General features: G+C 52.8%; 2 protein-coding genes across 4 annotated transcripts; one reads left to right on the forward strand and one right to left on the reverse strand.

Moving 5' to 3' along the window:
- Positions 1–4292: 4292 nt before the first annotated feature.
- Positions 4293–14207, reverse strand: RBPJL (recombination signal binding protein for immunoglobulin kappa J region like). Its single transcript, XM_069495986.1, has 12 exons — positions 14186–14207; positions 12863–12971; positions 11445–11570; positions 10244–10314; positions 9947–10062; positions 9506–9680; positions 7366–7503; positions 6821–6930; positions 6410–6562; positions 4905–5060; positions 4670–4773; positions 4293–4566 (listed from the first exon to the last, which is right to left on the reverse strand). The coding sequence occupies exons 1-12, from the start codon at positions 14205–14207 to the stop codon at positions 4293–4295; spliced, it is 1554 nt and encodes a 517-aa protein (XP_069352087.1).
- A 1348-nt stretch (positions 14208–15555) lies between these two features.
- MATN4 (matrilin 4) lies at positions 15556–26180 on the forward strand. Of its 3 annotated transcripts, XM_069495982.1 has the most exons (9): positions 15556–15634; positions 16350–16919; positions 19841–19963; positions 20057–20179; positions 20274–20396; positions 22574–22987; positions 23088–23240; positions 25932–26039; positions 26122–26180. In XM_069495982.1, exons 1-9 carry the CDS (start codon positions 15556–15558, stop codon positions 26178–26180), a joined length of 1752 nt encoding a protein of 583 aa, XP_069352083.1. The 3 variants fall into 3 exon arrangements, with proteins under 3 accessions (XP_069352083.1, XP_069352084.1, XP_069352086.1); XM_069495983.1 differs by lacking the exon at positions 19841–19963; XM_069495985.1 differs by lacking the exons at positions 19841–19963; positions 20057–20179.
- The last annotated feature ends 1738 nt before the right edge of the window (positions 26181–27918 follow it).

Raw genomic sequence — 27918 nt, forward strand, 5'->3', positions numbered from 1 at the left:
GTGTTTACCACTTTGCCCTCTGAAAGCATTATTGTACCACTGCTACTCTGCCTGCCTTTGTCCCTTGGGGTCTGGAAAAGAGCCAAGCCTAACTAGGGGGCCTTTTTTAAATGAGTATTCTCAGAGCTGGGCCTTGGGCAAAACCTTGCGTGTAGATGTATTGGTTTCACTTCCCTGAAAGCCACTTTCTCTCTCCCTTGTCTTCTTCACAGGTCCCTGTGCTCAGCCACCCACATCCTCTCCAGGGAGGAGGGTGTCTACAATTTTACCCATGCCGTGTGATTATAACTAGTTTCTCTTTGCAGAAAACCTTACTTAGCAGAGACAAAAAAGAGAAAGAAACCCCAAGGTCAGTGCTTAAACTGGGAGACGAACTTGTTAATGGTGGAAACTCAGGCGGCACGAGAGCTGGTAAACCGGGAGGTTTTAGAACAGAGATTTTGGCCCTATTCTCTCTGCCTGCCCCATCCCACCCCCCTCCCTCTGCCCCCTGCAACACATACTCTGCCTACACTCAGCAGCATGGCGGAATGAGGATTAAGAGAACCCGAGAGTGCCAGACTTAGTGTCAGGAGTACAGACTTTGAACCAATGACAACCTTTGCCATCAACCTGCTGTGACCTTAGCCTCCTCTCTTGGAGCCTCAGTTTCCCCATCTATAAAATGAGGAGGAATATGGTCTACAGCAGCAGTTCTCCACCCTGGCTGCTCTCTGGAGTCCACAGGAGGGTCTCTACAAACAATGCAGATGCCTGGGCTCCACCCTCAGAGGCTTTAATACAATTGATCTGTGGTATGGCCTGGAAGTCTAATTTCATTTTTTCAGAGATGGTGAGGGAAGGGAATGGAGGTAGTAGGGGTTGGGGAGGAATGGGGAGGGGTCGGAGTGTCTCCCTTTGTTGCCCAGGCTGGACTCGAGCTCCTGGGCTCAAGCAATCCTCCCCTGCCTCAGCCTCTCAAGTAGCTGGCAATACAGGTGCGCATCACTGTGACCCGAATATCTAATTTTTGATACCTCGGTAGATGATTCTAATGTGAAGAGGACTAAATCTGTAAATAGGTTTTAGAGTGTTTGGAAATTCCATGGAAATATATAGAATTGTGTGTCTAAACCTCCAAAGGATCCTGAGAGCATAAGAAAGTTAAGATTATCTTTAAGGAACCTAATAGTTTTTAAATACACATAAATAAATGAAAACTCAATGCTTGGGAGGGGAACAGTGCCACCTGCTGGTTTCACTTTGCATTAGCAATATCAAAATATCTGCCGATGCAATGTAATGCATTTGCTATTTATTGAAAACCAACTCAACGTGCAAGGCATTGTGAGGCACCTTCCAGAACACACAATGATAAGAGATCCTTTCCACATGAAACTCACAGTGTAGAGGGGACAGCAGGCATGTACATAAAGCCCTTTGATCCAAGGTGGGGACCGACAGGGTCCCAGCAAGGTTCTGGGGGATCGTAAGAAGGAAGCCTGGGGCCAGGGCTGACTTTACAGGTGTACGATCTGTGCTTAGAAGGGCCCTGTACTTGGTTTCATCATCTCCTATTGCTGTCTTGAAACTCTTAATCATTTTTGAACAAAGGGCCATACGTTTCCATTTTGCACTGGGCCCTACAAATTATGTAGCTGGGTCCTAGCTCGGGTGGTTGAGGAAATTTTGGAGGAGATGACATCTGACCTGGCAGGGCAGTCATGGAGGGAGGGGAGAAGAAGCAGCATGTTCTAGTATGGAAGGAAAGGTGGAGTCCCTTGGCCTTGATGACTGGATGGTTTTGGGGAAGGAGGCAGAAGAGCAGGTGCTGCCAAAGGAGGCTGGGAGGGAGGGAAGGGAGTTTGATGTTAGATGGATTCAGGCTCAAGTGCAAGGAGGACCTCCAAGGACAGATACAGCAAATGGAACTCAGAAGATGGGCCAGGGCTAAAGCTTTGGGGTCACAGACTTCCAGGTGTGTGCCTAGGTGGGACCAAGGGTTATAGGATCCCCTGTGAGGGGTGAAGAAGGAGACAGAGCTCCATGGCTGGGTCTGGGCTTTGGCCTCTCGGTCTCCTGCCTTGGGTGGTGGAGAAAGCCCTGCAGAGCAGGGCTGGATGGCCCTGGAGCCCCAACTCCCCATGCTGTGCTATGAACCACCTCTTAGCCTCCTTATGAGCGGCTTCCTGCTTCAACACCACCAAGGCACAGTGAGCTGACTCTCTCTTTGGGGACATTTCCTATTCAACTGGTTCTCTGCATTCCTCAGTCAGGAATCACCTTCAGGGGACCACACCGGGCTTTAAATAGGCTTCTCCATCGCCGCTCGCAGTGGGTTTCAGCCTGCTGCTGGCAGGTGACGGAACTTAGTCAAGACTGTGGGGAGTCTACAGAGCAAACCCCACTTCCTTCGCTCTGGGAAACGTCAGCATTTTTCTCATGGGACTTTCCATGTTCTGGGGGAGATGTTTTACAGGAAACGAGCTCTTCCTCAAGAAGTCAAAGAAGGGCCCCAGAGGGTTAGAACCCAGAATCCACATTTCAGACCAGTCCTCCCATGGGGCATCACCAGAGGCTGGTACAGGTAGGTGGCACCCATGATGTCAGTGTTCTTAGTTGTAATAGCCCAAGGCAGGATTCTGCCTGGGCTTTTTGTTTGTTTGTTTTGCTTCCCTGTAAAGCACAGACTAGACAGAGGCTGGGTGGGTTGATAGGGATGGATTGTCATTCTGTCCATGGGCCCCATGAGAGAAGCCCCCTCTCAGCTGTGCTATTGCCCAGTTGATCCCAGGAGTTCTGCCCGGGATTGTCCTGGGAAAGTTTTGTTCTGAGCAGTTTACCTCTGGGCCTGGGATGCATCCTAGCTTGGGATGGGGACATAGCTAATAGGGTAACTCATCCCCAGAACTGACAAGTGTCCCTCTGGGCAGGGACAGAAAATCAGGATGCCATCTACCTCTGAACTCATTCCTCCTCTAGAAAGGGTCAAAAAGGTAGGCTCTCTCTTCCATCAGATTTGTGGTCCTTTTTTCTCTGCAGGTCTCTCTCTCTCTCTCTCTCTCTCTCTGTGTGTGTGTATGTGAGGGTGGAAGGAAGTACACTGGGGCACCTCCCTCCCTGGGGAGGTGGGTCATTCAGATCAGACTGTACGTGGGATAGGGTTGGTTTTAATACAGCAGAGGAATCCCTGAGCTTCAGGACTGCATCTTACTGGGCCTGTGGGAGAAGCAACTGGGGGACAGTTAAGATGGCAAGACCTAGGCCAGGTGTGGTGGCTCACACCTATAATCCTAGCACTCTGGGAGGCCGAGGCGGGAGATGACTTGAGCTTAGGAGTTCAAGATCAGCCTGAGCAAGAGCGAGACACAGTCTCTACTAATAGAAAAATTAGCCAGGCACAGTGGCACATGCCTGTAGTCTCAGCTACGGGGGAGGCTGAGAGGTAGGAGGTTCACTTGAGCCCAGGAGTTTGATAGTTTGAGGTTGCAGTGAACTATGATGACACCACTGCACTCTAGCCTGGGCTACAGAGCAAGATTCTGTCTCAAAAAAAAAAAAAAAAAAAAAGATGGCAAAACCTGGCCACTGTCCAGGCACCTGCCGAGCCACCAAAGCTGTGGGCCAGAAAGCAAACACAGAAAAGGGTCTGTGCCTGGTTCTAACCATAAGGAATACAGGGAGGAGCAGGTCCCTGTGCTCCAGGGCCAGATCCAGCATTCTAGCTAAGATCTGATGCTCCAGGAGAGACCTAGTAGCACAGGTGAGACCTAGCACTCCAGGTCAGATCTGGTGCTCCAGGGCATGCTGGCCGTGCTCCAGGAGGCTGTGCCGAATGCCTGCATGTGTGAAACTATGATGTCTCTTCCAGAGAGGACACAAATGCCTGGCAGGTAAATGCCGCAGGCTTGGCTCCTCACAGTTTATGAAATTGTGAGTGACACACAGGGAGAGCCGGAGGGAGGCAGATGGAGGCATAGGATACACAAATACATCTACAGAGACGAGGTTGGAGGGGAGGGTGTGGAGGGATTGAGATTGATTGAGTTAGAGACAGTGAGAAGAGACTAAGACAGGGAGAGCCACACACACTGGACACAGAGAGAGCATCACTCAGGTTGTGTCTTCCTGTGTGTATAAGGACGAGTGAGTGATCCGTGCAAGGCCCGCGAGGCCGGGTTTCCATGGCGAGCCTTCTGCCGCCCTTCCGCAGCAAAGGGACAAGGAAGCAGGGCTGAAGACCTAGAAAAACGGCCGCGCCCCAAGCCTGGGCACAGACCCCCGCGCGGGCAGCCGCGGCGCCCAGGCCACGCCTAAGTCTGGATGAAGAGGTGGAAGTTGGTGCGCGTGAACTCCTGGTGGATGCTCTCCAGGAGCGCGTCGGCATCGGCCGCGGGCTCCGAGACGCCCGGGGGACCCGGCCGCGCGCTGTACTCGGGGGTGTAGGTGAAGGAGAAGGCACTGGGGTAGAAGAGCCGGTCGGCGCGCACCAGGCTCACGGGCACTGTGATGGGTGTCCGCAGCCAGCGCCAGTCGCTGCCGAAGGCCGCTACGTCGGGCACCACACACACCAGGGACCGCGGGCTCCTGGGGGGTGGAGCACCAGGGTTGGGGCTGCAGTGACTCTGATGACAGGTGCTCCTCCCCCGCTCCCTCGGGGCCCAAGGGAGGCTGTCTCCGCATCGCATACCTGTACATGGTCTCTGCCTCCACGTCGCCGAACCACACCTTGAGCCCCGCGTGGAAGTTCTCTCCGTGAAGCTCAAGCGTGGCCACGTCTCCCCCGCCGCTCAGCTAAGGGAGGGTGGGACCAGTTGGGGTGGGGGGGATGGGGCTCGGAACCTGCCGCCCTCCCTCACTTGCATCCCCGCCTGCGGGTGCAGGCCGGGTCCACGCGTCCCAGCGCCCCCAGCGCCTGGTTTCACCTCTAGGGTGCTGATGAGGGGCACCGGGGTGACGGGCTCCCGCGTGCACGCCAGGCTGCTGCTGAAGGAGAACTCCACCGACTCCGTGCCGATGATGGTCCAGCAAGAGCTGTCGTTGAGCAGCGCTCTGTTCGCCTCCTTGGGGCAGGGAGAGGCCTGGGGGAAGACCGGAGGGGCGGAGGCAGAAGCTTCCGAAGGCGCCGCCAGTGCACCGCGTTGGGTACCAGCCCCAGGCTGTGCGGTTTACCTTCCCGTGAGCTTGGACAAGACCCTTAGGTTCTCTCACTTAGAGTTAAATAAGCTCATCGGACTGATTTATTTATTTATTTTCTGAGACAGATTCTTGCTCTGTCCCCCGGGCTAGAGTGCCGTGGGGTCAGCCTAGCTCACAGCAACCTCACACTCCTGGGCTCAAGCGATCTTCCTGCCTCAGCCTCCAGAGTAGCTGGGACTACAGTTGCGCACCACGGTGCCCAGCTAATTTATTTTTTTTTAAATAGAGACACGAGTCTGGCTATATTGCCTCCTCTGGTCTCCAACTCCTGGCCTCAAGAGATCCTAGCGCCTCGCCCTTACAAAGTGCTGCAATTACAGGCCTGAGCCACCACACCCAGCCTAGAATTTTATTTTTTAACATTGTGCAGTTCTATGCCCTAACATTCTACAATCTTAATATTCTTTGGGAAAGAATATTGCTCAATAATAATTGTTATTTTCTACATATTATGATTCTATCTCTTAACATTCTACAATAATATTCTTTTGGTACTAATATTGCTTAATAGTTTCCACTTTCTATAATTTTTCATATCCTATGTTTTAACGTTCTATGATTCTAACAGTCTTTTTTTTTTTTTTTTTTTTTTTTTTTTTTTTTTTTGACAGAGTCTCACTCTGTTGCCTGGGCTAGAGTGCCGTGGTGTCAGCCTAGCTCACAACAACCTCAAACTCCTGGGCTCAAGCAATCCTCCTGCCTCAGCCTCCTGAGTAGCTGGGACTACAGGCATGCACCACCATGCCCAGCTAATTTTTTCTATATATTTTTGTTGTCCACCTAATTTCTTTCTATTTTTAGTAGAGAAGGGGTCTCACTCTTGCTCAGGCTGGTTTGGAACTCCTGACCTTGAGCTATCCTCCTGCCTTGGCCTCCCCGAGTGCTAGGATTACAGGTGTGAGCCACCATGCCTGGCCAATTCTAATAGTCTTTACTCAATAAAACGCAATACTATTATGTGTTATGACTTTTATTTACATCCTGCAATTTTATATCCCAGCATTCTATGATTCTAAAATTCTTTGGGAAGCAGTATTGCTCAGTAATATTAATTATTACTATTTTTCTGCATACTGTCATTCTGTCTATGATTTTAATATTCCATGGGAGGCAGTATTGCTCAGTAAGTAGCAACCATGACGACGATGATGATGATGACGATCTTACATTCTGTGGTTCTTTTCATTCTCACTTTCTTAGATGCTTGGTGCCAGTATTCTTTGCTTCTCACCTGGAATTGCACCACCTTCTCTGTGGCAAGGCATAAGTAGGTGCCACCGTCTCCTGGAGGACCATCTGGAAACTGGAATGCACACTTGTGCAGCTGGGAGATGGGCTCATCCACGTCGAGGAGTGCACATTGTTTGGCTACTTTGCGGATGATCTGCAATGGAAGGGTGGTAAGAAGGTGCCTGGGTGACAGAGGCTGCCCTCCCAGCCAGTTCTCTGCTACTCCGATAGCCATGTGGTCACTAGGAGAGTCCCCCTGCCCCTTGACTTCCGCCCAGTCCTACAAAGTATCCCCAGAGTGAGAATAGGTATCTTCATGCCTGGGCCCTCACACTCCAGCTCTGCCCATGTGGGCCGTACCCTCTATATAGATCTGGGGGGACCCCTCCAGGGACGCCCTCCCTTCCCATACCATAGGAGGTAGTGTGATGCCGGTAACAGTACAGACGAGCTGAACCAGGGAGCCATAGCGCACATAGCCCTCCCGAGGCGGGAAGTCCCCTTGGGAACGGTGCTCATCAGCTGAGGGTCAAAAAAGGGAAGGAATGAGGGGTTCCAGGGGCCCAAGTTTCTGTCCCAAGCCCTGCCTTCTGGCTCCACCCCACATCCCACATGGGCACTGGGGGAAGCTTTGGCACCCAGGGCAGCAGCTGAAGCTGAAGTTTCTAATCTTGGAGAGGACATTTACAGCCATCCTCACAAATGTCTGCCCCTAGGGGGAGGGGTTGGGGTCAAGGGCAGGGGCAGGCAGCTTAGTTGCTATGAGGGGAAAGGGTGTGGACATTGGAGTCAGAATAGCTTGGATCGTTGCTGACTCACTGGGACCCTGAGCAAGTCTATGTGTGTTTCTGAGCCTCGGTTTCATAGGGCAAAGTTTCCCTTCCTTGAGGAGTTGTGGTGAAGATTAAATAACCTTATGCATGGAGTGCCCGGCCCTGGGCCAGCAGATGTGATTACCCAGGTGCAGCGTGAAGGCTGCCCACTGTCTCGCGCTGGCCACAAAGGCGCCGTCCTCCACAGAGAGGTAGCGTGTGGAGACCGTCTGGGAGCGCAGGCGGTTGAAGAGGGAGACCTTTGAGCCCGAGGATATGCACACTGTGGGGGGAGGTGGAATCAGTACCCTGGCCTGGCATGGTCCCTTGGACTTGCCAGACAATTTCCAATCCTCTGTCCCCTGTGCCAGCCTGGCCACACTGGGCATTCCTATTTCACAGACATTTATCTAGTACCTGCTGCAGTCCTGCTTCCTTACCTTTGCCAGCTCCTTTTTTGCTGCCTGGACATCCTTCAGTTCAACAAACAGAAAATTTAAAACACTTTTATAAATTAAAAATATTTTTTATTTAAAAAATTTTTTTAAAGAGACAGGCGTCTCTCTATGTTGCCCAGGCTGGCCTCAAACTCCTGGGCTTAAGCGATCCTCCTGCCTCAGCCTCCCAAGTAGCTCAAACTATAGGCTCACACCACCATGCCTGGCAGAGTTTTGTCAACTAGTCACTGTGTGCCTTCTTTGTGGCAGGCACTGTGCAGGGTGCTGGGCACCAAAGGGTGAATTAAACTCAGATTTTCTCTGGAACAGTTCACAGTCTCTGAAGGAAGACAGGGACATGAATATAAAATTTCAGTATGAAGTGGTAAGGGCTGAGTTAAGGAGGCCTTCTTGGAGGAGGTTATACTCTCGGCTGGCGAGCAGGCATGAGGTAGGAGTTACACGGGGGATGCATAAGCAAAGATTGCAGTACCATATTCCTAGAGCCTGACACTTATCTTTTCCAGCCTATTGCACATAATCAGAGCCACGGTTTCGTTTTCTCACTTGACTTTGACCACTGGGGAGAAAGCACTGGGTGGGTCACCTTCCTCTCTCCTCTCACAGTGCTAGGCTTACTGTAGGTGCTCAATTTATACCTAGTCCAAGTTCCTGTCCCTTGAATAATACCTAGAATTTATTGTGCGCCAGGTGCTTTACGTGCATTGGCTCCTCTGAGTCTCTCAACAACCCTCTGAGGCAGAGGATATTATCTCCACTTAGGAGAGCAACTTGCACCAGATCATGCAGCTAGCAAATGGCGGAGCCAGGATTCAAACCTAGGCCACTGGGCTCCAGAATCTGGGCTCCTAACCATCACATTATACCACTCACCCCTCTCTGGCCCTTTCCTGATACTGAGGCCCAGCCAGAACACTGCCCGGATCTGAGACATTCTACAAGGGTTTTTAACAGACAGAAAGTAAGTGTGGTGGAGGGGTAGGAGCTGGGTTCTGGAGTCACATTGACGCAGGTTTTCATCCTGACTTGCCCACTTCTGAGTTGGGCAATCTTAGGAAAGTCACCTGGAATGTGATAGGCCTAAGTATTTCTTAAATGAATGGATGAATGTTCCAAACCTCATTTTCCTTCTCCAAGCGACATAGGAACAATGATAGTACCTATGTCACAGGGACACAAGGACAAGCATCAGATAGGATAATGCAAGTAAATGCCCACCAGGAAAGCCGCCTCCTACTCAACCTGCTCACCTCTCAGTGATGGTCGTCTGGTGTTGCCATTGGTACTTAGGCTTCTTTCCCTTCCATAGTCTTAGAGCCCCCAGCCCTGGGATTGCCAGCTGACATCCAGGACAGTGCTAATCCCACATTTTTCTTTGATCCACTCTGTGTGTCCCCTGCTAGGTTGTGCTTTCCACTAGAACAGACACCTGCCTTTATTTTATGGGGATCCAGCAGCCAGTACAGAGCCAGGCATACGTATATACTTTTAACTGAATTTCCTCTGCCCCTTTATCGTCGCTTTTAATCTGTCCCTAGTTCGGCACCTGCGGGGCCGTTTGTCTGCTCTGGGCCTCCAACTCCTACCCTCGAGTCTAGAGTCATCCCCTTTCCCCTGTTTTTGACCCTTCCCTCTTCTCATCCCCAGGCCTAAGCCGCACCCACTCACCCACACTCCTCCCCGCTCCCGGCTCAGACTGCACCTTTTTCACTCTGACCCCACCCCTATAATCCAGGCCCCCCCTACCCTCACCCGTCCCAATTTAGCAGCTGGTAACTTGGTTGCACCTCCCCACCCTGCGCTGCGCTCAGGCCCCGCCCCGCTCACGGTCCGTGTTTTTCAGCGACTGCTTCTTCTGCGACGGCTTCGAGATGACCTTGATGAGCCGGCTGTGGAAGGTGCCCAGCTCCCGGCCCCCGCGCAGCACTAGCCGCAGCACCAGGCGAAAGTGCTTCCTCTTGTCTGCGTCCGAGATGTACAGGGTCTTGGCGCAACTGAATTCCTGCGGGGCTCGTGCGGGACGGGCCGTCTCATTCCAGCCCTCCACCGCCGGATGAACCAGCCTCCCCTAGATATCTGACGTCCGCCCCATCGGAGGTGACAAGAAGCTCCTCGATCCAGGCTTTCGGGCTCAGCCTTAAGGCAGCACCCCGGCCTCCCAGCCTCCCTACCCGGGTCTCGGCTTCCGGAGGGGAGTGAAGAAGCCCCCCTTTCCAAGGGAGAGGCAGGGAGGGAAGCAGGAATCAAACCCCTCTCTTGCGCGCTCACCCTGGAGTCCGGCTGCTCCTCGAAATTCAACTTCTGCGTTTCCGCGGCGCTACCGGCCGCGCCGTCCAGTCCCATGTAACCGCAGACCGTGGGCCCAGTCTCCCCGGCCTGGTGAACTGGAAAGGGACGCGGGCTAACCCTGGAGGGACTCAGGAAGCATTCAGGTGCCAGGCAAGCTTAGTTCTGCCCGCCAGAGGGCGCGGCGAGACTGCAACTGCGATCCGCGCGGCGCCCAGGCCCCACTGCGTGGTCCTCCCGCCCGCGTAGACGGCGGGCAGCCCCGGAGTCCGCCCTCACCTTGGCCCGGCACTGGCTTCACCCTCCAGCCGGGACCGGAGAGGTAGACGCAGGGTGGAGGGCAGAAGAACCTGCGGAGGTAAGAGAGCGTTGGATTCCTGTATCTGCCTCCACCCGACTGTCCTGTAAGCATCGCAAGGTTGCATAAACCCAACAGAACCCTGGATTGCGTACGCCCCCACACCCCGCAGGCTTCCGCGTGACTGTGAACCCCGTTAACACCCATTGGCCTTCTTCTTTCCCACCCCTCATTCAACTCATCGGTAAGTCCTGTCCTCTCCACCTTCAAAACATACCCAGAATCCACTGGCTTCCTACCAGCTCGGCCATCGTGCCTCTGGCATTACTTTTTGCCGGGACCACTGAGTCACCTGGTAATTGCCTCTGTTTCCACTGCTCCCCCCTTCAACTTGTTTCTCACACAGAGTGTTTTTTTAAAAAACATGAGTCAAATCATGTTGCTCTTCTTCTTAAAGTCCTCCACTGCTTTGAAATTTAAAGTCCTCCCACGATCAGGGCCCTGCTTACCTTTCCACCTAGTTCCTACAACTCCTCCCTCTGTCTCTGATTCCAGCCACTGGGACTACTTTTGAACCTCAAATAGGCCTCGTTGGTACAGCCTCAAGTTCTTTGCATTTTCTGTTCCTTCTAATTGTGACATGCTTTCCCCAGATTTCCTGGTGTCTGGCTCCATCTTAGCATTCAAGTTGCAGTTCAGATGTCACCTCCTAAAAGGCCCTTAGCTAACATAGCCCCACCTTTAGTGTCTATCACAGTGCCCTGTTCCATTCTCCTTCTAGTGCTCATTACCACCTGGAAGTATCTTGTTTACGGATTTATAAGGAGTTTACTGTCTGTCTCTTCCACACCAGAGTGAAAATGCCACGAGAGCAGGGATTATATCTGTCTTGTTTGGCTGTATGTCCAGTGCCCAGCAGTGCCACAGAGCCTGGCACATGATAAGCACTCAGTAAGTAGTTGAATGAATGACCGAATAAGTGGGTGAGTGAGTGAACGAATGAGATCGAGAGATTCACAGGGAGGCTCTGCTGTAGAGCAAAGTGGGAGCTAAGGCCCCTGGTCAGCCAAAAGCTGGGGTCTCTGCCCCGAGGCCTCCCCTGGCTCTAAAAGAGGCCAAATGGGTGGAGGGTGCATAGGGCTGAAGGCTGCAGAGACTGGGAGGGACCCCTGAGACACCTACCGCTTCTCATTTCCATATGACTTCTGGGCCACCTTGGCATGCAGGATCCGTACCGTCTGCTCACACTGCTGCTGCAGGCACCCACGCACCCCTTCCCTCAGGATGGTGGCATGCTCTGGGGATGACCTGGGGGGGGGGCGGGCAGGGCAACCAGCCCGCACCAGGGAGAGTCAAGGGGCAAGGTGGCACACAGCCCAAGCACTCAGGTTGAGTGAAATGAAGCAGGGGTGGGGCGGCTATACATTCCACAGGGTCAGGGAGAGGAAGGTAAGGAGGGGGCTCCGGTGCAAGTCGTGGGCTAAATATTTGGTCTGCAAGGTGCTCAATGAGGCCTGCATGGAGCCCACCCGGACCACCCAGGTGCCACTCTGATGGTCTGGCTCCAAGCCCATTGCAGCCCAGGGCCGTAGGGACACGTGGCTGTGATACAAAGTCCCTCTCTTATGCTGGCCCTGGGATGGAGAGAGGTGGGTTAAGGCCCTCGGAGTTGGTAGAGGTTAAGCTTCCCCACCCCAGGGGAATGCCTGAGGGGCATAGCCTTTGCTGGACGCGCAGCCCAGTCTGCTGTGTCGCCTCCTGCTGGCAGACGCCTGAAAACACGAAAGGGCCCCCAAACGCGTCTCCAGGACTGGGGGTGGGTGGGGGTGGGGGCGGGGCAATCTGAGTCTTTCTAGGGCCAAAGCAGTACTCCTCTCCTCCCGTGAGACGGGGCCTGCTGCGGCGTCGGCTTTCCTTCCCTTGATTACGGGGAATCGAGGCCGATCACATTGGTCCTGCGGAGCGAGCCGGGCAGAGCCTAGGGCCCGGCGCTTCTCGGCCTGGGTTTGAGTGGGTGAGGGCGGGTGGGCCAAGGCCTAGGCAATTGCAGGGAGCATGTAAAGGAGTCTGTGATGGGAGAGATTCAGGGGACCAGCAGGCTGGGGCCGGAGGAGAGCCATGAACACTGAGGCTGTCCTTCTGAGCCCTTTACCCTCCCCGCAGGACGGGAGTCCGCGGCCTCTCCTCACTCCTGGAGGGGACAGCGGAGGGCAAGAGTAGGGCCGCACCCTCGGAAGCGGGGCCAGGCAGTCGGCGGCCAGAGCCAGGGCCGCTCCGCCCCTTGGGGCTCCTCAGGGAAGTGCCTCGTAGGCTTCCAACGCATTCCGGCTGCGGAGTGTCGCCGCCCCAGTCTCCCGCTGCAGCCGGATTCCGGCCCCGCAGCTAGCGCCTGGGGCTCCTAGGTGGCAGGAACAGGGGGCGCCGGGCTTGCCCCGCCCCAGCCCTCAGAGGAAGGGGGGGGTCGCTCCCTGCCAGTGGGAGGGGTCGCAGCCCGCACTCCCCCTCCTCACCCGCCAGCCCCGGGTTAAATGCGGCCGCCGCCTCCGCGCGCTCCAGCTGCCTGGCAGTCCCCACCTAGGGCACGCTGCCCACGCCATTACCTGGTCCAACTGCCTGGGAGGCTCCGCCCGTCGGCTCCGCTCTGCAGCCGCGCCTCTGAGCTGTCCGGCAGGCTCAGGTGAGTCAAAAAGTCCGAGGGCGCTGAGGGGTCTGCAGGGGAACAGGCGTCCAGTCAGACCAGGCGACCATCTGCAGCGGCGATGCACCGCCTCCCATGCCCCCATCTGACCTGCAGTGCCTTTCCCTGCTTCTGTCGGGTCCTTTCCAAATTGAGCTCCCACCAACAAGGCGGCCAAAATGGGGCCACCCCTGCCCTAATCTTGTCCCTCCAGGAACCCCCAGGAACGTCCTCAAGGTGTTCATTTCTTGGCCAACTCTTGAATTATTTACAGACCTTCCCTCTCTTGCCAGTCCACTCCTCCTCCCTCCCCGGGGCATCTCTGAGTCTTTGTCTCTGACAAGGATTAACCCCTCAAAGGAGTCCCAGGTTCTACTGTCAACTCTGCCAGCATGTCGCTGTGTGACCTTGAGACATTACCCTCTCTGGACCACGTTCCTTTCTCTATAGAATGAGGGGGTTGGAAAGGTGACGGACGTTGAGGCAGTCGCTATTTTAACTTTCTCGGAGTCCTGGGGTGGAGGTGGGGAACCAGGTGAGATGTCAGCTCAGACCAAGAGCAGGATAAGGGGGTTCTTAATCAAGATTTTGAGGCCCAGAGGCTTCACACATGAGAAAGGATGGGGAGTGGCGAAGGCCCCTTGTCACTTTACCCTCATGCTGCCCACGGATGCTGGCCCCGCTTCGGCCTGAGCTACAGAAGGCATTCCCCACCCTCCCACCTCCACCAGCCGCTGGCACATCTAGCCTAGTCACCCTCCCACGATGGGCCCTGCCAGAGGGATTTCTGTTCTTCTAGCAGGCCTGGAAGGCGAAAGGGGAAAAGAATCCGGGACCGGAAGGAAGCCGCCTGGAGTGAGCCACAGGCACCCGACCTTGCTCAGAATAGGCCCATTCACGGAATTGGGGTGGGGGGGCAGGGGCGGGGCTGCGGCTGGGTTAGGGGCGGCTGGCCTTCTCTGCCAAGAAATAGCAACAGAAAAATGGCTAACACAGCTTCAGCCTGGGGCCCGGGGGGTGGGGTAGGGAATGGAAGGAAAAGAAGTTTAGTGACTCCTAGGCGCCAGTGGGGAGGAGGCGGGGAGGGCTCAGGAGGAAGAAGGGGAGCCAGGAGTCCCAGGTTCTCATCCCGCTTTTGCAGCTCCGTAGGCTGCTTTCTTGGGCCTCTATTTTCCCATCTGTACAATGGGGGTCCTTCGAAATTCTCAAGGGGTGTCGCCGGGGCCGCGGGAACGTGAGGGCTCACCTGCTGCCTGCACAGGATCCATGGCCGCTCTCCGAGGGCGCCCTCCGGGCGCGTGCAGTGACGCCGTCCCGGGAACCTGCGCACCCCAGCACCCCGACCCTCGCGCGGGATATATCCTGTCCAGGTCTTATCTCCAAGGCCCCGGGGCTCCCGGCCCCCTGTTTGCTCTAGGCTGGGGCACCTGCTGGGCAGATGTGGGCTTCCCACGGCCACCTAGCCGTCGCAGCCAGACCTGGGCAGGCGCCCTCTGGCGGCCTTTCCTGAGAGCGCGGGAAACGAAGGCTCCAAGCCGAGAATCCTTGTGCGTGGTGGGTTTTGGCCCCCCTCTCTGCCCACCCCACCACACTCAACCCCGCGGACGCGCACGGCCCTTCCCCGCCGCCTGAGGTTGGGCGGTGCGTGTCTGTTCGTGTGTGTGGAGGGGTTAGGGGAAGGGGAGTCGCAACGACAGCACACAGCTCCTTGTGTGCGGAGGGGAGGCGGCCGAGGTGGGAAATGACTCCTGCCTGCAGAGGTTGGCCTGATGGGAGAAGAGAGCACCGAACATCCCGTGCTGGCTCCCCGAACCGAATAGGGCAATAGGCGTAGGATTCTACCTGGCGCGGCCACTTCCTTGCCGCATGACTTTGGGTACCAGTGCCTAACTTCTTTTTCTATGCCTCGGTTTCCTTACCCGTGCAATGGGGAAAATAACAGCTTTGGTCTCAGAACTGTAGCGGGGATTAAATGCCACAATGCATGAAAAACATTTTACACTGTGTCTCATGTTTAGGAAGGCTTTTTTTCTGTTTAAATTTTGTATATTTTTACCTACTTTTTATTTATTTGCTATTCTGCAGTTCTACAAAGAATCACCCGTGTTTCCCAGCAATCCCACTCTGATGAAATTTTTCTCTCTTCTTTTTTTTCTCTCTTATTTTCTTTTGAGCCAGGGTCTTGCTCTGTTGCCTGGGCCTAGAGTGCAGTGGCCTCATCATAGCTCACTGCAACCTCAAACTTCTGGGCTCAAGTGATCCTCCTACCTCAGACTCCTGAATTGTTGGGACTACTGGCCTGTACCACCACGCCTGGGTGATTTTTCTTTCTTTTTTTTCTTTTCTCAAACTACTGAGCTCAAGTGATTCTCCCACCTCTGCCTCCCAGCGTGCTAGGACTATAGGCACGAGCCACTGTGCCCAGCCATAAATTTTAAAATTAAGGAACATTTCCAACACACACAAAAATAGAGATTAGCAAAATAAACCCATGGCCCTCCGCTCCCTCCAAGTGTCCATCACTCAGAATGAGAGTTCTGTAAAATACTATTGCTTTATGATTTTCCTTCCTCCCTCTAGGCTCTGACACCTCCTATTCTCTGTCCCCAGAGAACCATGAGGGGCCTTGTTTGCTGGCCACTGCTAGCATGGCTGCTTCTTCTTCAGCCCTGGGAAACCCAGCTCCAGGCGGCAGGTGAGCTGGGACCCAACCCCCACCAGTGGGAGGAGGGGAGCAGAAGCTGGTTCTCCATCTGCAGCCACCTGGGCCTGCTGGGATGAAGAAAGCAAGGACCTTGGAACATACCGGGATGGGATCAAGTTCCCCATTTCACTTCTGTGGGCCTCAGTTCCTTCATCATAGTTTTGGGCACATGCAAACTGCCCATTTGGTGTTTAATTTTGAAAAATTAATTGAAAACAGAGAAAACCCAGGAAATTTTACAATAATAATCCCTATTTGAGACTTCTCTTGAAAAATCCAAGAATCTGCTAACGTCCGGTGTGCATGGCTGCATGGCAGCATTTGGCCGGAGCTGACCACCTTAGGAGGGACACAGGCTCTTTGGATGTCCACCATCCTAGCCCACCCAGTTCACTCATTTATGCGGCCTCTCCAGGCATTTGAGTTGCAATATCCCCTCCTCAATGGATAGTACCTCCTCAGAATAGGTCTCAGAGCTGTAGGCTGGGAAATTTGTGAAATCTGCTAGCTCGGGTCCTAAATAAATGCTGGATGGATGAATGAATGAATGAATGAATGCATGTAACCTGCGTTTGCTGGGTTAGTTACGTGCTGGGTGCTGTTATACCGAGATAATAGCATTTCCCCTGGGTTTCCCTGGGAGTCTCCTCGGAGATGAGGCGAGGCTTTGCTGACTCAGGAAAGTCCTTTCTGATCTGACCCGCAGGTCCCAGGTGCCACACTGGGCCCCTGGATTTGGTGTTCGTGATTGACAGCTCCCGCAGCGTACGCCCCTTCGAGTTCGAGACAGTGAGGCAGTTCTTGGTGGGCCTCCTCCATGGCCTGAACGTGGGGCCCAATGCCACGCGTGTCGGCGTGATCCAGTATTCGAGTCAAGTGCAAAGCGTCTTCCCGCTCGGCGCCTTTTCGCGCCCTGAGGACATGGAGCGAGCCATTCGTGCCCTGGTGCCGCTGGCTCAGGGCACCATGACCGGGCTGGCGATCCAGTACGCCATGAACGTGGCCTTCAGCGTGGCCGAGGGCGCGCGCCCGCCAGAGGAGCGCGTGCCTCGCGTCGCTGTCATCGTGACAGACGGGCGGCCCCAGGACCGCGTGGCAGAGGTGGCAGCACAGGCCCGCGCCCGCGGCATTGAAATTTACGCCGTGGGGGTGCAGCGCGCAGATGTGGGCTCCCTGCGTGCCATGGCGTCGCACCCGCTGGACGAGCACGTCTTCCTCGTTGAGTCCTTCGACCTTATCCAGGAGTTTGGCCTGCAGTTCCGAGGCCGGCTGTGTGGTGAGTTAGGGGAGTGCTGAGTGAGGCTGCGATTCCCAGTCCAGCTTGGAGTCCTGCTCCCATCACAGTGAATTCCATTCTATCGGGGTGGCCCCGCGCATTCCGGGCAGAGCCGAGCTGCTCTGGCCAACCGCGGGCTGCGTCAGATTTCATCTCTGGCCACGTTTGCTGGGGCTCTGCTCACAAGGAGCAACGTTTAGCTTACCCTGCCCACCAGGATGAGCGTTTGTGGTTTACCGCAGGCTTAATGCCAAACTCCAACACCAAACCCCTGGACACAAAGAAGCACTGCCCCTCAAAGCCGAGAGCAATCGCCCGCTCCAAAGAGTCATGCCCCACTGCTCACGTGGGCATGGCTCCTCCCACTCTCATTTTAGCTCCTCCCACAAGTGCCGCAAGATCTGTTCTAATCTCATCTTGAGTTATTCTGCCTACCTTGATTTAGCGCCTCTCCACCTCCCTACCCCACTCTACCCCTGTATAGTCCTATCCTACTGACACGTCTAGTCCGGTGCCCCTCTTCTGAGCCTATTCGCAGGGGCTACTCAAGCCCTGTGGGTTCCCTAAGCCTCCCACCAGGTCCTGTCTCAAATGCGTCATATCCCTCCTAAGGCCATACTTGAGGTGCCTGCCTCTGACCCCCAGACTTCTCTTGTTGGAGGCTTCTGCCTATCTGTCCCCTGCTGATTCTAGTCCTGTATGTCCTCAGGGAAGGACCTGTGTGCTGAGGGCGAACATGGCTGCCAGCACCAATGTGTCAACGCCCCAGGCACGTTCCGCTGTGCCTGCAACCCTGGCTACAAGCTAGCACCAGATGACAAGAGCTGTTTGGGTAAGAGTTATCCCTGCCCTGCAATCTCACTGCTCCTGAACCTTCTTTGGTTCCCCATTGACCCAGCATCAGACCAATGAGTCTGGAAGAGGCTTTGGAAGTAAAAGCCCACTTCCTTCACTTTACAGGCCTAAGAAAAAGAGATATTGCCGGGGGAGGGGTCACACAGGCCTTGGTGGGACCCCGCAGTTAAGTTTGCTAGTTTCTACCTCCTTTTCTGCCCATTTTCAGGCCAGTCTCCTACCGGGCTCTAATCCACCTCCCAAACTTGTTTCTGCCTTCTCACAGGCACATCCTGACAGTTTCTCAGACACTGTTGGGGGTCTTCAGTTAGGTGTGTCTCCCCCCACATGAAGCCCATTCCTGCCTCTGCACCTCAGCTCTGTGTGCGCTGCCCACCTGGGCTCACCTGCCTCACCCCTCGGACTCCACAAATATTTCAAAACGTGGTTCTTCATTTTTGTCTTCTGAAAAGCAATGCCATGCAATACCTTGCTTATGTTATACAATTGGGTTTTTCTTTTTGGTGTGTATGTGTGTCTACTCTGTGATCATAATTGCAGCCACCATTTATTGAGTGCCAAGTTAGTATCAGACATTGTGCTAGCTGCATTTCATACAGTACCTCTCAGCCTCACTACAAGCTGGAAAAAGAGATCATGTGATCCCAATTCAGATGTCAGTTTCTAGAAACTGCAAAAGGTTGGCTTGGGCCGGGCACGGTGGCTCACACTTGTCATCCTAGCACTCTGGGAGGCTGAGGCAGGAGGATCGTTTGAGCTCAGGAGTTCGAGACCAGCCTGAGCAAGAGCGAGACCCTGTCTCTACTAAAAATAGAAAGAAATTAGCCAGACAACTAAAAATATATGTGGAAAAAATCAGCCAGGCGTGGTGGCTCATGCCCGTAGTCCCAGCTACTCCAGAGGCTGAGGCAGAAGGATCGCTTGAGCTCAGGAGTCTGAGGTTGCTGTGAGCTAGGCTGACGCCACAGCACTCTAGCCCAGGCAACAGAGTTGAGACTCTGTCTCAAAAAAAAAAAAAAAAAGAAAAAAAGGTTGGTTTGAACCCCGATTTGATGGCCATCAACATTCATATCCCTCTCCAAGTTCTCTGGGAATTCCCAAGGGCTTACATTCGGATGATCACCTCTTGCTGTGAGCTCCTGCTGCATTCGTTTGATTTTACGGATCTTCTCTCAGTTTCTCAACCCCACACATGCCATTCTTGCTCCATGCATGTAAAATTAGCCTCTTCTTTGGTTTGCACACTTGTGCACACAAGGGTGTGTGTGTAAGTGTGCATGTTTGTTTTACTAAAGATAGGAGTGGACAGAGGTGTGAGTTAAATCTATGTAAAGTCAAACACACACACACACACACACACACACACACAAAAGAAAAACCCATCATTTGTAATTGAATATTAGATACCCTCATTTCTAGAAGTCCTCAGTCTGCCTGCTACAGGGGCTTTTTCACTAGCAGCCTCAACCCACAGAGTTACTCATCTTCACTCTGTCTCCCCTGTTCTCTTTTTTCCTCTCTCCATCCCCATCTCTTTTCCAGGAAACCCAAATTCTCACTTTTTTTTTTTAGACAGGGCAATTCTCCTCTCTGCAGTCCCTATTCCCCAGCTCAGCTCTAGGCCACCTTCACATATCCAAGCCATCAAGAGGCTCAGCAGGGTGATAGGTCTCCATCCTCCTCAGAAGGAAGTTGTAAATGATTGCTCACTCCCATTATATTCCCGTTTTGCAGATGGGGACATGGAAGCTCACATACATAGCTAGCGTGGCTGAGCCTGGTCCTCCCCTGTGAGTCAGGGAGCATCTGGAGGACAGGGGAACAGCGGATTCTCCATCCCACGCCTGGCTCAGTCATGGGCCCGCTGTCTCTAGGTTGTTTCTAGGGTTTGGGTGGGAGGATCACCTGGCCCCGGAGGAAGGAGGCTTATACTTATAGAAATTACAGATGGCTGGGTACCACCCCAGACTAATTAAGTCAAGATTGTTGGAGAGGGGCCTGGTCGTTGTGCTGCCAGGGCTCAGAGGGGCAGCCCTGGGCACAGGCTGATGTCATCTCTTTCCCAGCTATTGACCTGTGTGCTGAAAGGGCCCATGGATGTGAGCACCACTGTGTCAATTCCCCGGGCTCCTATTTCTGTCGCTGCCAAGCTGGCTTTGTACTCCAGCAGGACCAGAGGAGCTGCAGGGGTGAGTACCCCACCCACGCACCAGCACCCAGGACTGAAGCCTCTGATGGCTCCAATCAGAGGTGACATCTTGGCGTTTCTTCCTTCTCCCCAGCCATTGACCACTGCAGCTTTGGGAACCATAGCTGTCAGCACGAATGTGTTAGCACCCTTGCTGGGCCACGGTGCCACTGCAGAGAGGGCCACGACTTGCTGCCGGATGGAAGGAGCTGTCGGGGTGAGGAGGGGTCTCCTACATTTGTGGGGAGCCACAGTAGACCTTAGCTTGGTGGGATCCTCCCTGACTCATCCTGCTATGTCTCTCCTTTAAGTCCGGGACCTTTGCAATGGTGTGGACCATGGCTGCGAGTTCCAGTGTGTAAGCGAGGGCTTCTCCTACCGCTGCCTGTGCCCTGAGGGGAGGCAGCTTCAGGCAGACGGCAAGAGCTGCAACCGTGAGTGATGGGTGGGAGGGTGTTCTGTCTGCTGCTGCCCCATTGCCCATATTCTGAATGTCCTTGACTTTGCCCTTGCTGAGGCGCAAGACTGTGGTGTGAATGTGTGTGTGCTGAGGGGTGGTGTTGGACAGTGTGCCATGCCCGGCCTCCATCTCTTTCCCCTCAACCCTCTATCCTGCTGCCAACGTTAATTTAAAAAATACATATTTGGTGATCACATTCCTGCTTTGCTCAAAAGCCCTCTGTGGTTCACCAACGCCTACAGAATAAGGAGCGAATGCCTTACCCCTGAGGTTTTTAAATAGTGGGCACAATCACATCAGTGGATAATGAAATCAAATTAGTGGGTTACAACCAGCATTTAAGAAAAATAAAAAATGGAAGACAAAATAGAGTTGACTGTATATAGAAAGAATATTATTTTTGGGCCGGGTGCAGTGGCTCATGCCTACAATCCTATCACTCTGGGAAGTCGAGGTGGGAGGATTGCTTGAGCTCAGGAGTTCGAGACCAGCCTGAGCAACAGCAAGATTCTGTCTCTACTAAAAATAGAAAAATTAGCCTGTAGTCCCAGCTACTCGGGAGGCTGAGGCAGGAAGATTGCTTGAGCCCAGGAATTTGGAGTTTCGATGAGCTACAATGGCACCACTACACTGTACCTGGGGTGACAGAGTGAGACTTTGTCTCAAAAAAAAAAAATATTTTTGAAACTTGTTTAGTTATATGTGAGAATATGAAGTATGTCATGATGTATTATTTTTACAGTGGGTTGTGGTCAAAATTTTGAAACCGCTGCCTTAGCTCATGACAATCTGGCTTCAGCCCACTCTACCAGCCTGTCTCCTTCCACACTGGAACATTCATTCAGTCATACTGGCCTGCCCCTTGCTGAGTGTGTCGAGAGCTTCCAGCTCCCCTACCTCTGCACGTGCTGCTCTCCACTTCCCAGACTGTCCCTCCCTGTCTTGGCAAACTCCTACTCATCCTTCAAGACTGTCTTAGTACATTCAGGGTGCTATAACAAAGTACCGTAGACTGCATGGCTTAAACAATATTTATTTTCCACAGTTCTGGAGGCTGGGGAGTCCAAGACCAAGGTGCCAGCAGATACAGTGTCTGGTGAGGGCCTGCTTTCTGGTTCATAGATGGCGGTCTTCTCACTGTACCCTCACATGGCGGAGAGGAAGCAAGCTCTCTTTGAAATCTTATGATGACACTAATTCCATTCGTAAGGGCTCTACCCTCATGACCTCATCTAATTCTAATTACCTCCTCAAGAGCCCACTTCCTAAGACCATCACGTTAGGGGTTAGGGTTTCAACAAATGAATTTGGGGAGACACAATGATTCAGTCTACAACAAAGATCAAATCAATTGTCATCACTTCTATGCACCGTTCCTTACCAACTCCAGGAAGAATAAATTATCCCCCATTGGGCTCCCTGAAGCCCCTCTGTTCTAACACTTTCCTTGACTGCGCATACGGCATGTTTGACTTGCTCGGCTCTTTCCTGATTTCCTCATGGAATAGGATTATGTTTTATTTATTGATGAACCCCTTCAGGGCCTAGCAAAGTCCCTGGCTTAGAACAGGGCAGGCGACATTGTAGAGTGATTAAGAGCATGAGTTTTGCGGTCAGACAGACCTGGCTTCGAGTCCTGGCTCAGTTACTTCTAGCTGTGAAATCTGGGGCAATCACTTTATCCTTCAGAACCTCAGATTATAGAAAATAGGGATGATATTCAAGGTCATCGGGAGAATTGAGAATATATACAAAGAACCTGGCTCAGTGCCTGGCACATGGTAAGCTGTCAGTTAATAATGTTTTTGCTATCATTATTAATACTGGTACAGGGCTTAGAATTGTGCCTGATACATAGTAGATGATCAATAAATGGTAGTTATGTTTGTTGCCATTATCATTAAAAAAGGTGCTTTTAGTAGAGTGCCTGCTAATTGTGCTAAGCGCTCAATAAATTTTATCAAGGGCTAATAATGAGAATGATGATGATGATCATGATGGTGATAATTATTTAGCATACTACCTGGCACAGTAAGGACTCAGGAAATGTTATCTGTTATATAATAAATGTTTGCAAATGAATGACTAGGTGGATAGACTGATGCCAGTCAAGGTTCTGGTCCCTCCATCCACGCTCTTCTCTTTGACCAGGATGCCGAGAAGGCCACGTGGACCTAGTTCTGCTCGTGGATGGCTCCAAGAGCGTGCGCCCGCAGAACTTTGAGCTGGTGAAGCGCTTCGTGAACCAGATCGTAGACTTCCTGGATGTGTCCCCTGATGGCACTCGCGTGGGGCTGGTGCAGTTCTCAAGCCGCGTGCGCACCGAGTTCCCGCTGGGCCGCTACGGCACCGCAGCCGAGGTGAAGCAGGCGGTCCTCGCGGTGGAGTACATGGAGCGCGGTACCATGACAGGGCTGGCGCTGCGGCACATGGTGGAGCACAGCTTCTCCGAGGCGCAGGGCGCACGGCCTCGCGCCCTCAACGTGCCTCGCGTTGGCCTGGTCTTCACCGACGGCCGCTCCCAAGATGACATCTCAGTGTGGGCAGCGCGCGCCAAGGAGGAAGGTGGGCTGGGCACTGGGCACATTGGACTGGGGTTGGGTCGGACTCCGGGAGACAGCTTTCCCGAGGCCTGGGGCACCCTCTGAGTCTCCCGGCCATGTAGGCATCGTCATGTACGCCGTGGGCGTGGGCAAGGCCGTGGAGGAGGAGCTGCGTGAGATCGCCTCGGAGCCAGCCGAGCTGCACGTGTCCTACTCTCCGGACTTCAGCACCATGACGCACCTGCTGGAGAACCTCAGAGGCAGCATCTGCCCAGGTAAGCACGTCTCTCTGGGGACTCCTCGGCTTCTCTCTCTGCCCACCCTGCGATATCTCCCCCTTTGTATTCACTCCCCACCCCCTTCATACAGTTACAGCCAGGGAACGGGCTCACTAGACAGAGTCTTGTTATGCAAAGTGTGGTCTGCTGGACCAAGGGCATGGTGGCCACCTGGTAGCTTGTTAGAACTGAATCATTTCTGGTGCTTTCCAGACCAAATGAATCCGAATTTGCATTTTAACAAGACCCTCAGGTGATTCGTAAACATTAAAGTCTAAGAAGCGCTAGACTAGGCTACCTGTCCCCCAAATTAGTGGGTATTCAGAATAATTTTGGGAAACTTTTTCAAAGGCACACCAAACTTAGCATTTGTAAGTGGAGTCACAGTATATGTCCCTTGAACTTGCTGGAATTCAACTTTATGGACCTGGCAAAGTGGCAGGACTGGGTGTGTTTAGGTACACAAAAACATGTATTTTGTGGGGGGGGGGGAGGCAACAGCTCATAAATGCAACCCATCCACTTCATCTGGTGCTCAGCTGAGGAAAGGGCATCAGCTCTACCAGTGGAGAAGAAGGGGCTGTTGAGCTTGTGTACTGTGCTTTATAGGTGACAGAGGAAATGTCTCCAGGGTAATTTTTACCAGTCTTTATGCTATAACTCAGGCTAAAGGTGCGACTCTTCCTTCAGATCATTATCAGGCTCCACCTTTGGAGACAGGTTCAGTAGGGCTGGCAGGGCCTGGAGAATGTGTGTGTGTGCGCATGTGTATACATATACACATACATCTCCTCCCACCCCAAACTAATTCTAATAGTTAGCTAGGGCATTGTGGAGGTACTGGATTGACTTCTCTTTCAGGGCCCTTTCTGTCCCGACTCTTAACATCCCCTGCAGTGTGACTTTGGACAAGTCATTTAACCCCCACCCCTATCTTAACGTTCCTCCTCTGTAACAGGGGAGGGTGCTGGCTGCCACGGTTGCCTGCCACTCTAGAATTCTAAGAGAAGTCTGGGCTCTGTGGTCAAGGCTCTTCACCAGTTGTCTCTATGACCCTGGGAAGACCCTCCCCACCTCTGACCCTTGTTTCTCCATCTGTGAAGTTAGGGGTCTTTGTGGGACTGTTATCATTACTATCAATAATGCCATACACAGCAGTTTGTTAAAGGCACATATGAGACTAAGAGATAACTTTTAAATCATTACAGCAACTTTGCCAAAGGCTAAGTGCCAGGCATTGTGCTTACTATCTCACCACCTGTAATCTTAACAATGGCACACATTTACAGAATTCTAGTGAACCTAAGATACTATCCATTTTGTTATATTTTATTTTATATTTATTTATTTATTTTTTGAGACAGAGTCTCACTCTGTTGCCCAGGCTAGAGTGAGTGCCGTGGCATCAGCCTAGCTCACAGCAACCTCAAACTCCTGGGCTCAAGCAATCCTCCTGCCTCAGCCTCCCGAGTAGCTGGGACTACAGGCATGAGCCATTATGCACAGCTGATTTTTTTCTATATATATTTTTAGTTGTCTGGCTAATTTCTTTCTATTTTTAGTAGAGACAGGGGTCTCACTCTTGCTCAGGCTGGTCTCGAACTCCTGAGCTCAAACGATCCACCCGCCTCGGCCTCCCAGAGTGCTAGGATTACAGGTGTGAGCCACCATGCCCGGCCTGATACTATCCATTTTAAAATTCACCATTATTTTATGTGCTGCTAAGAAAAAAGCGGGTGCCAAATTTAATTGTAAGGCTCCCCGCTTGCCCCTGCCAACGTGAGGTGTTGAAATGTGTGGGCAATAGACTTGGATCGGTCATTCTTAAACATTAGATTGCATCACGGTCACTTGGAGGGTTTTCTAAAACACAAATTGCTGGGCTCCAACTTCACATTTTCTGATTCAGTAGGTCTAGGGGGAGGTCTGATAAATCTGGATTTCTGATAAATTCCTAGGTGATACTGATGCAGCTAGTCCAAGGACCACACTCGAGAACCGCTGACATGGTTAAAATACACTATAAAGTATTTACTTGTGGCAGGCAAGTATTTACTTGTACCAATAGCTGCTACATGTGCCTATTTCATTAAAATTAATTAAAATCAAATAAATTTTAGGTCTTCAGTTGCACCAGCCACGTTTCAAGTGTTAAATAGCTACATGCAGCTTGTGGTTACTACATTGAATGAGGTAGATGCAGAATACTTCCATCGTTGCATAAAGTTGCATATGGAGAGTGCTATGCTGGACTATTGCTACTTAAAGTGTGCTCCATGGACCAGCATCGTCAGCATCACTTGGGAGTTTATTAGAAATATTCTCAGCTCCATCTCCATTCTCAATCAGTCTGTATTTTAACAAGCTCTCCTGATGATTCCAGAGGGCATTGAGTTTTCAAAAACATTCTTGTAAGTTGTACACGTAAACACACACACAGAGATCAATGAATCCTCGAAAGCACTAATGAATAAGTCCCCTTGTATGTGCATTTTGCAAAGAGGACACTGAGGCTTAGAAAGGTTGAGTTCCCCAGTATTTCACAGCTTCTTGGCTGGGACTCAGCCCAGGTCTGTCTGAATCCAAAGCCCATATACTCAACCATAGGCCGGGTGTAGGGCCGAAGCCCGGGCCAGCTCGGCCTCCTGCAGTGTCTCATTCGGCTGACCTTCTGTGCTCGGCTTGCAGAGGAGGGGATCGGCGCGGGGACAGAGCTCCGGAGCCCTTGCGAATGCGAAAGCCTCGTGGAGTTCCAGGGCCGCACGCTGGGGGCGCTCGAGGGCCTGACGCAGAACTATATCCTTTGGGGCTTGGGGCGCGGGCTGGAGGGAGAGGGAAGGGACCCGGGAGAACCCCAAGGTCTTCCTTAACGGTTCACTGGCCCAGCTGACGGCGCGCCTGGAGGATCTGGAGAACCAGCTGGCCAACCAGCAGTGACGGCCACTGATGACCCAGACCCGGGCTGGGGCTCCGCCCCACGGACTGTGCCCCTGGCGAGCCGTCGGGGCGCCGGGGTCTCCGGGCTTGGGCTGTCGGGGTGGAGGCGCTGGCGGGCTCCCAGCGCTGCGCTCGAGCTGGCCTCGCCTGGACCAGAAGCCGGACTGCGCTGGGCAGGGGGATGGCGAGGGTGGGGGCGGGGGACGCGTGCTACACTCGCATGCCCTCGCCGCGTGCTGCGCTCAGCTCTTTGTTGGATTTCTTTTTTGTTTTCTTTTTCTTAAAAAAAAAAAAATGTGATTTCCACGGGGTCGGTTTGTGGGGTCTTCCTGCGCCGCCAGTGGGAGGAGAGGCCAGACGGTACGCGCGGTCCAGCGGCGCCCGGGCGGAGAAAGACGCATTGTGCTAGAGTCGGGCTGGGGGGCAGGGGACCCGGCTGCTTCCCCCTCCTTGTTTATTCAGCCAAGAACAGATGGCTCCTTATGCAGGCTGGGGAAGGGAGGGGGCTCAACGGGAACCCTTGGGGTCTGAGCAGGTCTGTGCCCCCCGCCAGGCCCCTGCGGATTGAACACTTCACTCTCTGATCATGCCTACCTCGTGGTGCCTCCAAACCCGGCTCCAAAGCTGCTGGGCGGAGCGGTGTTGGTGAGAAAGTGAGGGGCAGTAATTGAACCTCTAAGTTACTGAGATGGGAGTGGAGAGATGAGTTTCTCCCGGATTTTATCACCTTCCTGCACTGGGTAGTAAGAGAAGGTGCTAGGACCCCTGGCTGCCCAGCCTGTGGCCCTCCTTCAGCCACCCCACCGCCTTCCCCCAACACCTCTATCAGGAAAGAACACAAACCAGTACAGTTTCCCAGGGACGTGCAAGAAACTGCAAAGTTTACAGTGTTTCCAGCCCTAAAGTGATTTGGAGCAAATTACTCTGGGTTTGTTTCCTCATCTGTAAAGTGGAGGTTGAAATTGTCACTCCCAAGAGGCCAGAATTGAGGAAATTCTTCTAAAGCGTCTGACACTGTGCCTAGTATGTATTAGACCCTCAATTAATGGTGGCTATGAACTATTCTTATAGTAATAGCTAATATATTTACTCTTGGCATTATTCTAAGTGATTTTCAGGTATTGTGATTTTATCCTCACAACCTTGTGAGATGAGAATTATTGCTTTTTTTTTTTTTTTTTTTTTTTTGAGACAGAGTCTCGCTCTGTTGCCCAGGCTAGAGTGCTGTGGCATCAGCCTAGCTCACAGCAACCTTAAACTCCTGGGCTCAAGCAATCCTCCTGCCTCAGCCTCCCGAGTAGCTGGGACTACAGGCATGTGCCACCATGCCCGGCTAATTTTTTTCTATATATATTTTTAGTTGTCCAGATAATTTCTTTCTATTTTTTGGTAGAGATGGGGTCTCTCTCTTGCTCAGGCTGGTCTCGAACTCCTGACCTGGAGAGATCCTCCTGCCTCAGCCTCCCAGAGTGCTAGGATTACAGTCGTGAGCCACCTCGCCTGGCCAAGAATTATTGCTTTTATCCCCATTTTACAGATAAGGAAACTAAGGCACAGAGAGGTTAAGTTCCCCCAAGTCACATAATTAGTAAGAAGCTGAACCAGGTTGTCTCCTATGGCTGCTATAACAAATTGCCACAAATTGAGTAGCTAAGAACACAAATTTATTGCCTTACGTTTCTTAGGTCAGACGTCCAGGATAGGTTGGCAGGGCTGCATTCCTTCTGGAAGCTTTTGT

This window comes from Eulemur rufifrons, chromosome 20 (assembly GCF_041146395.1).
Source record: "Eulemur rufifrons isolate Redbay chromosome 20, OSU_ERuf_1, whole genome shotgun sequence".
Lineage (NCBI taxonomy): Eukaryota > Metazoa > Chordata > Mammalia > Primates > Lemuridae > Eulemur > Eulemur rufifrons.

What these genes read in the sequence shown, in the direction of transcription:
- RBPJL (XM_069495986.1), bottom strand. Translation starts at nt 14,207, where the DNA reads ATGGATCCTGTGCAGGCAGCAG. An exon ending in GAAGCCAGTGCCGGGCCAAG is followed by an intron (nt 10,063 to 10,243) that starts GTGAGGGCGGAC and finishes GTCCCTTTCCAG; the next exon opens with TTCACCAGGCCGGGGAGACT. An exon ending in GAGGCAGAGACCATGTACAG is followed by an intron (nt 4,567 to 4,669) that starts GTATGCGATGCG and finishes TCCACCCCCCAG; the next exon opens with GAGCCCGCGGTCCCTGGTGT.
- MATN4 (XM_069495982.1), top strand. Translation starts at nt 15,556, where the DNA reads ATGAGGGGCCTTGTTTGCTGGCCACTGCTAGCATGGCTGCTTCTTCTT. An exon ending in GTTCCGAGGCCGGCTGTGTG is followed by an intron (nt 16,920 to 19,840) that starts GTGAGTTAGGGG and finishes TCTCTTTCCCAG; the next exon opens with CTATTGACCTGTGTGCTGAA. An exon ending in CGAGGGCCTGACGCAGAACT is followed by an intron (nt 26,040 to 26,121) that starts ATATCCTTTGGG and finishes TTAACGGTTCAC; the next exon opens with TGGCCCAGCTGACGGCGCGC.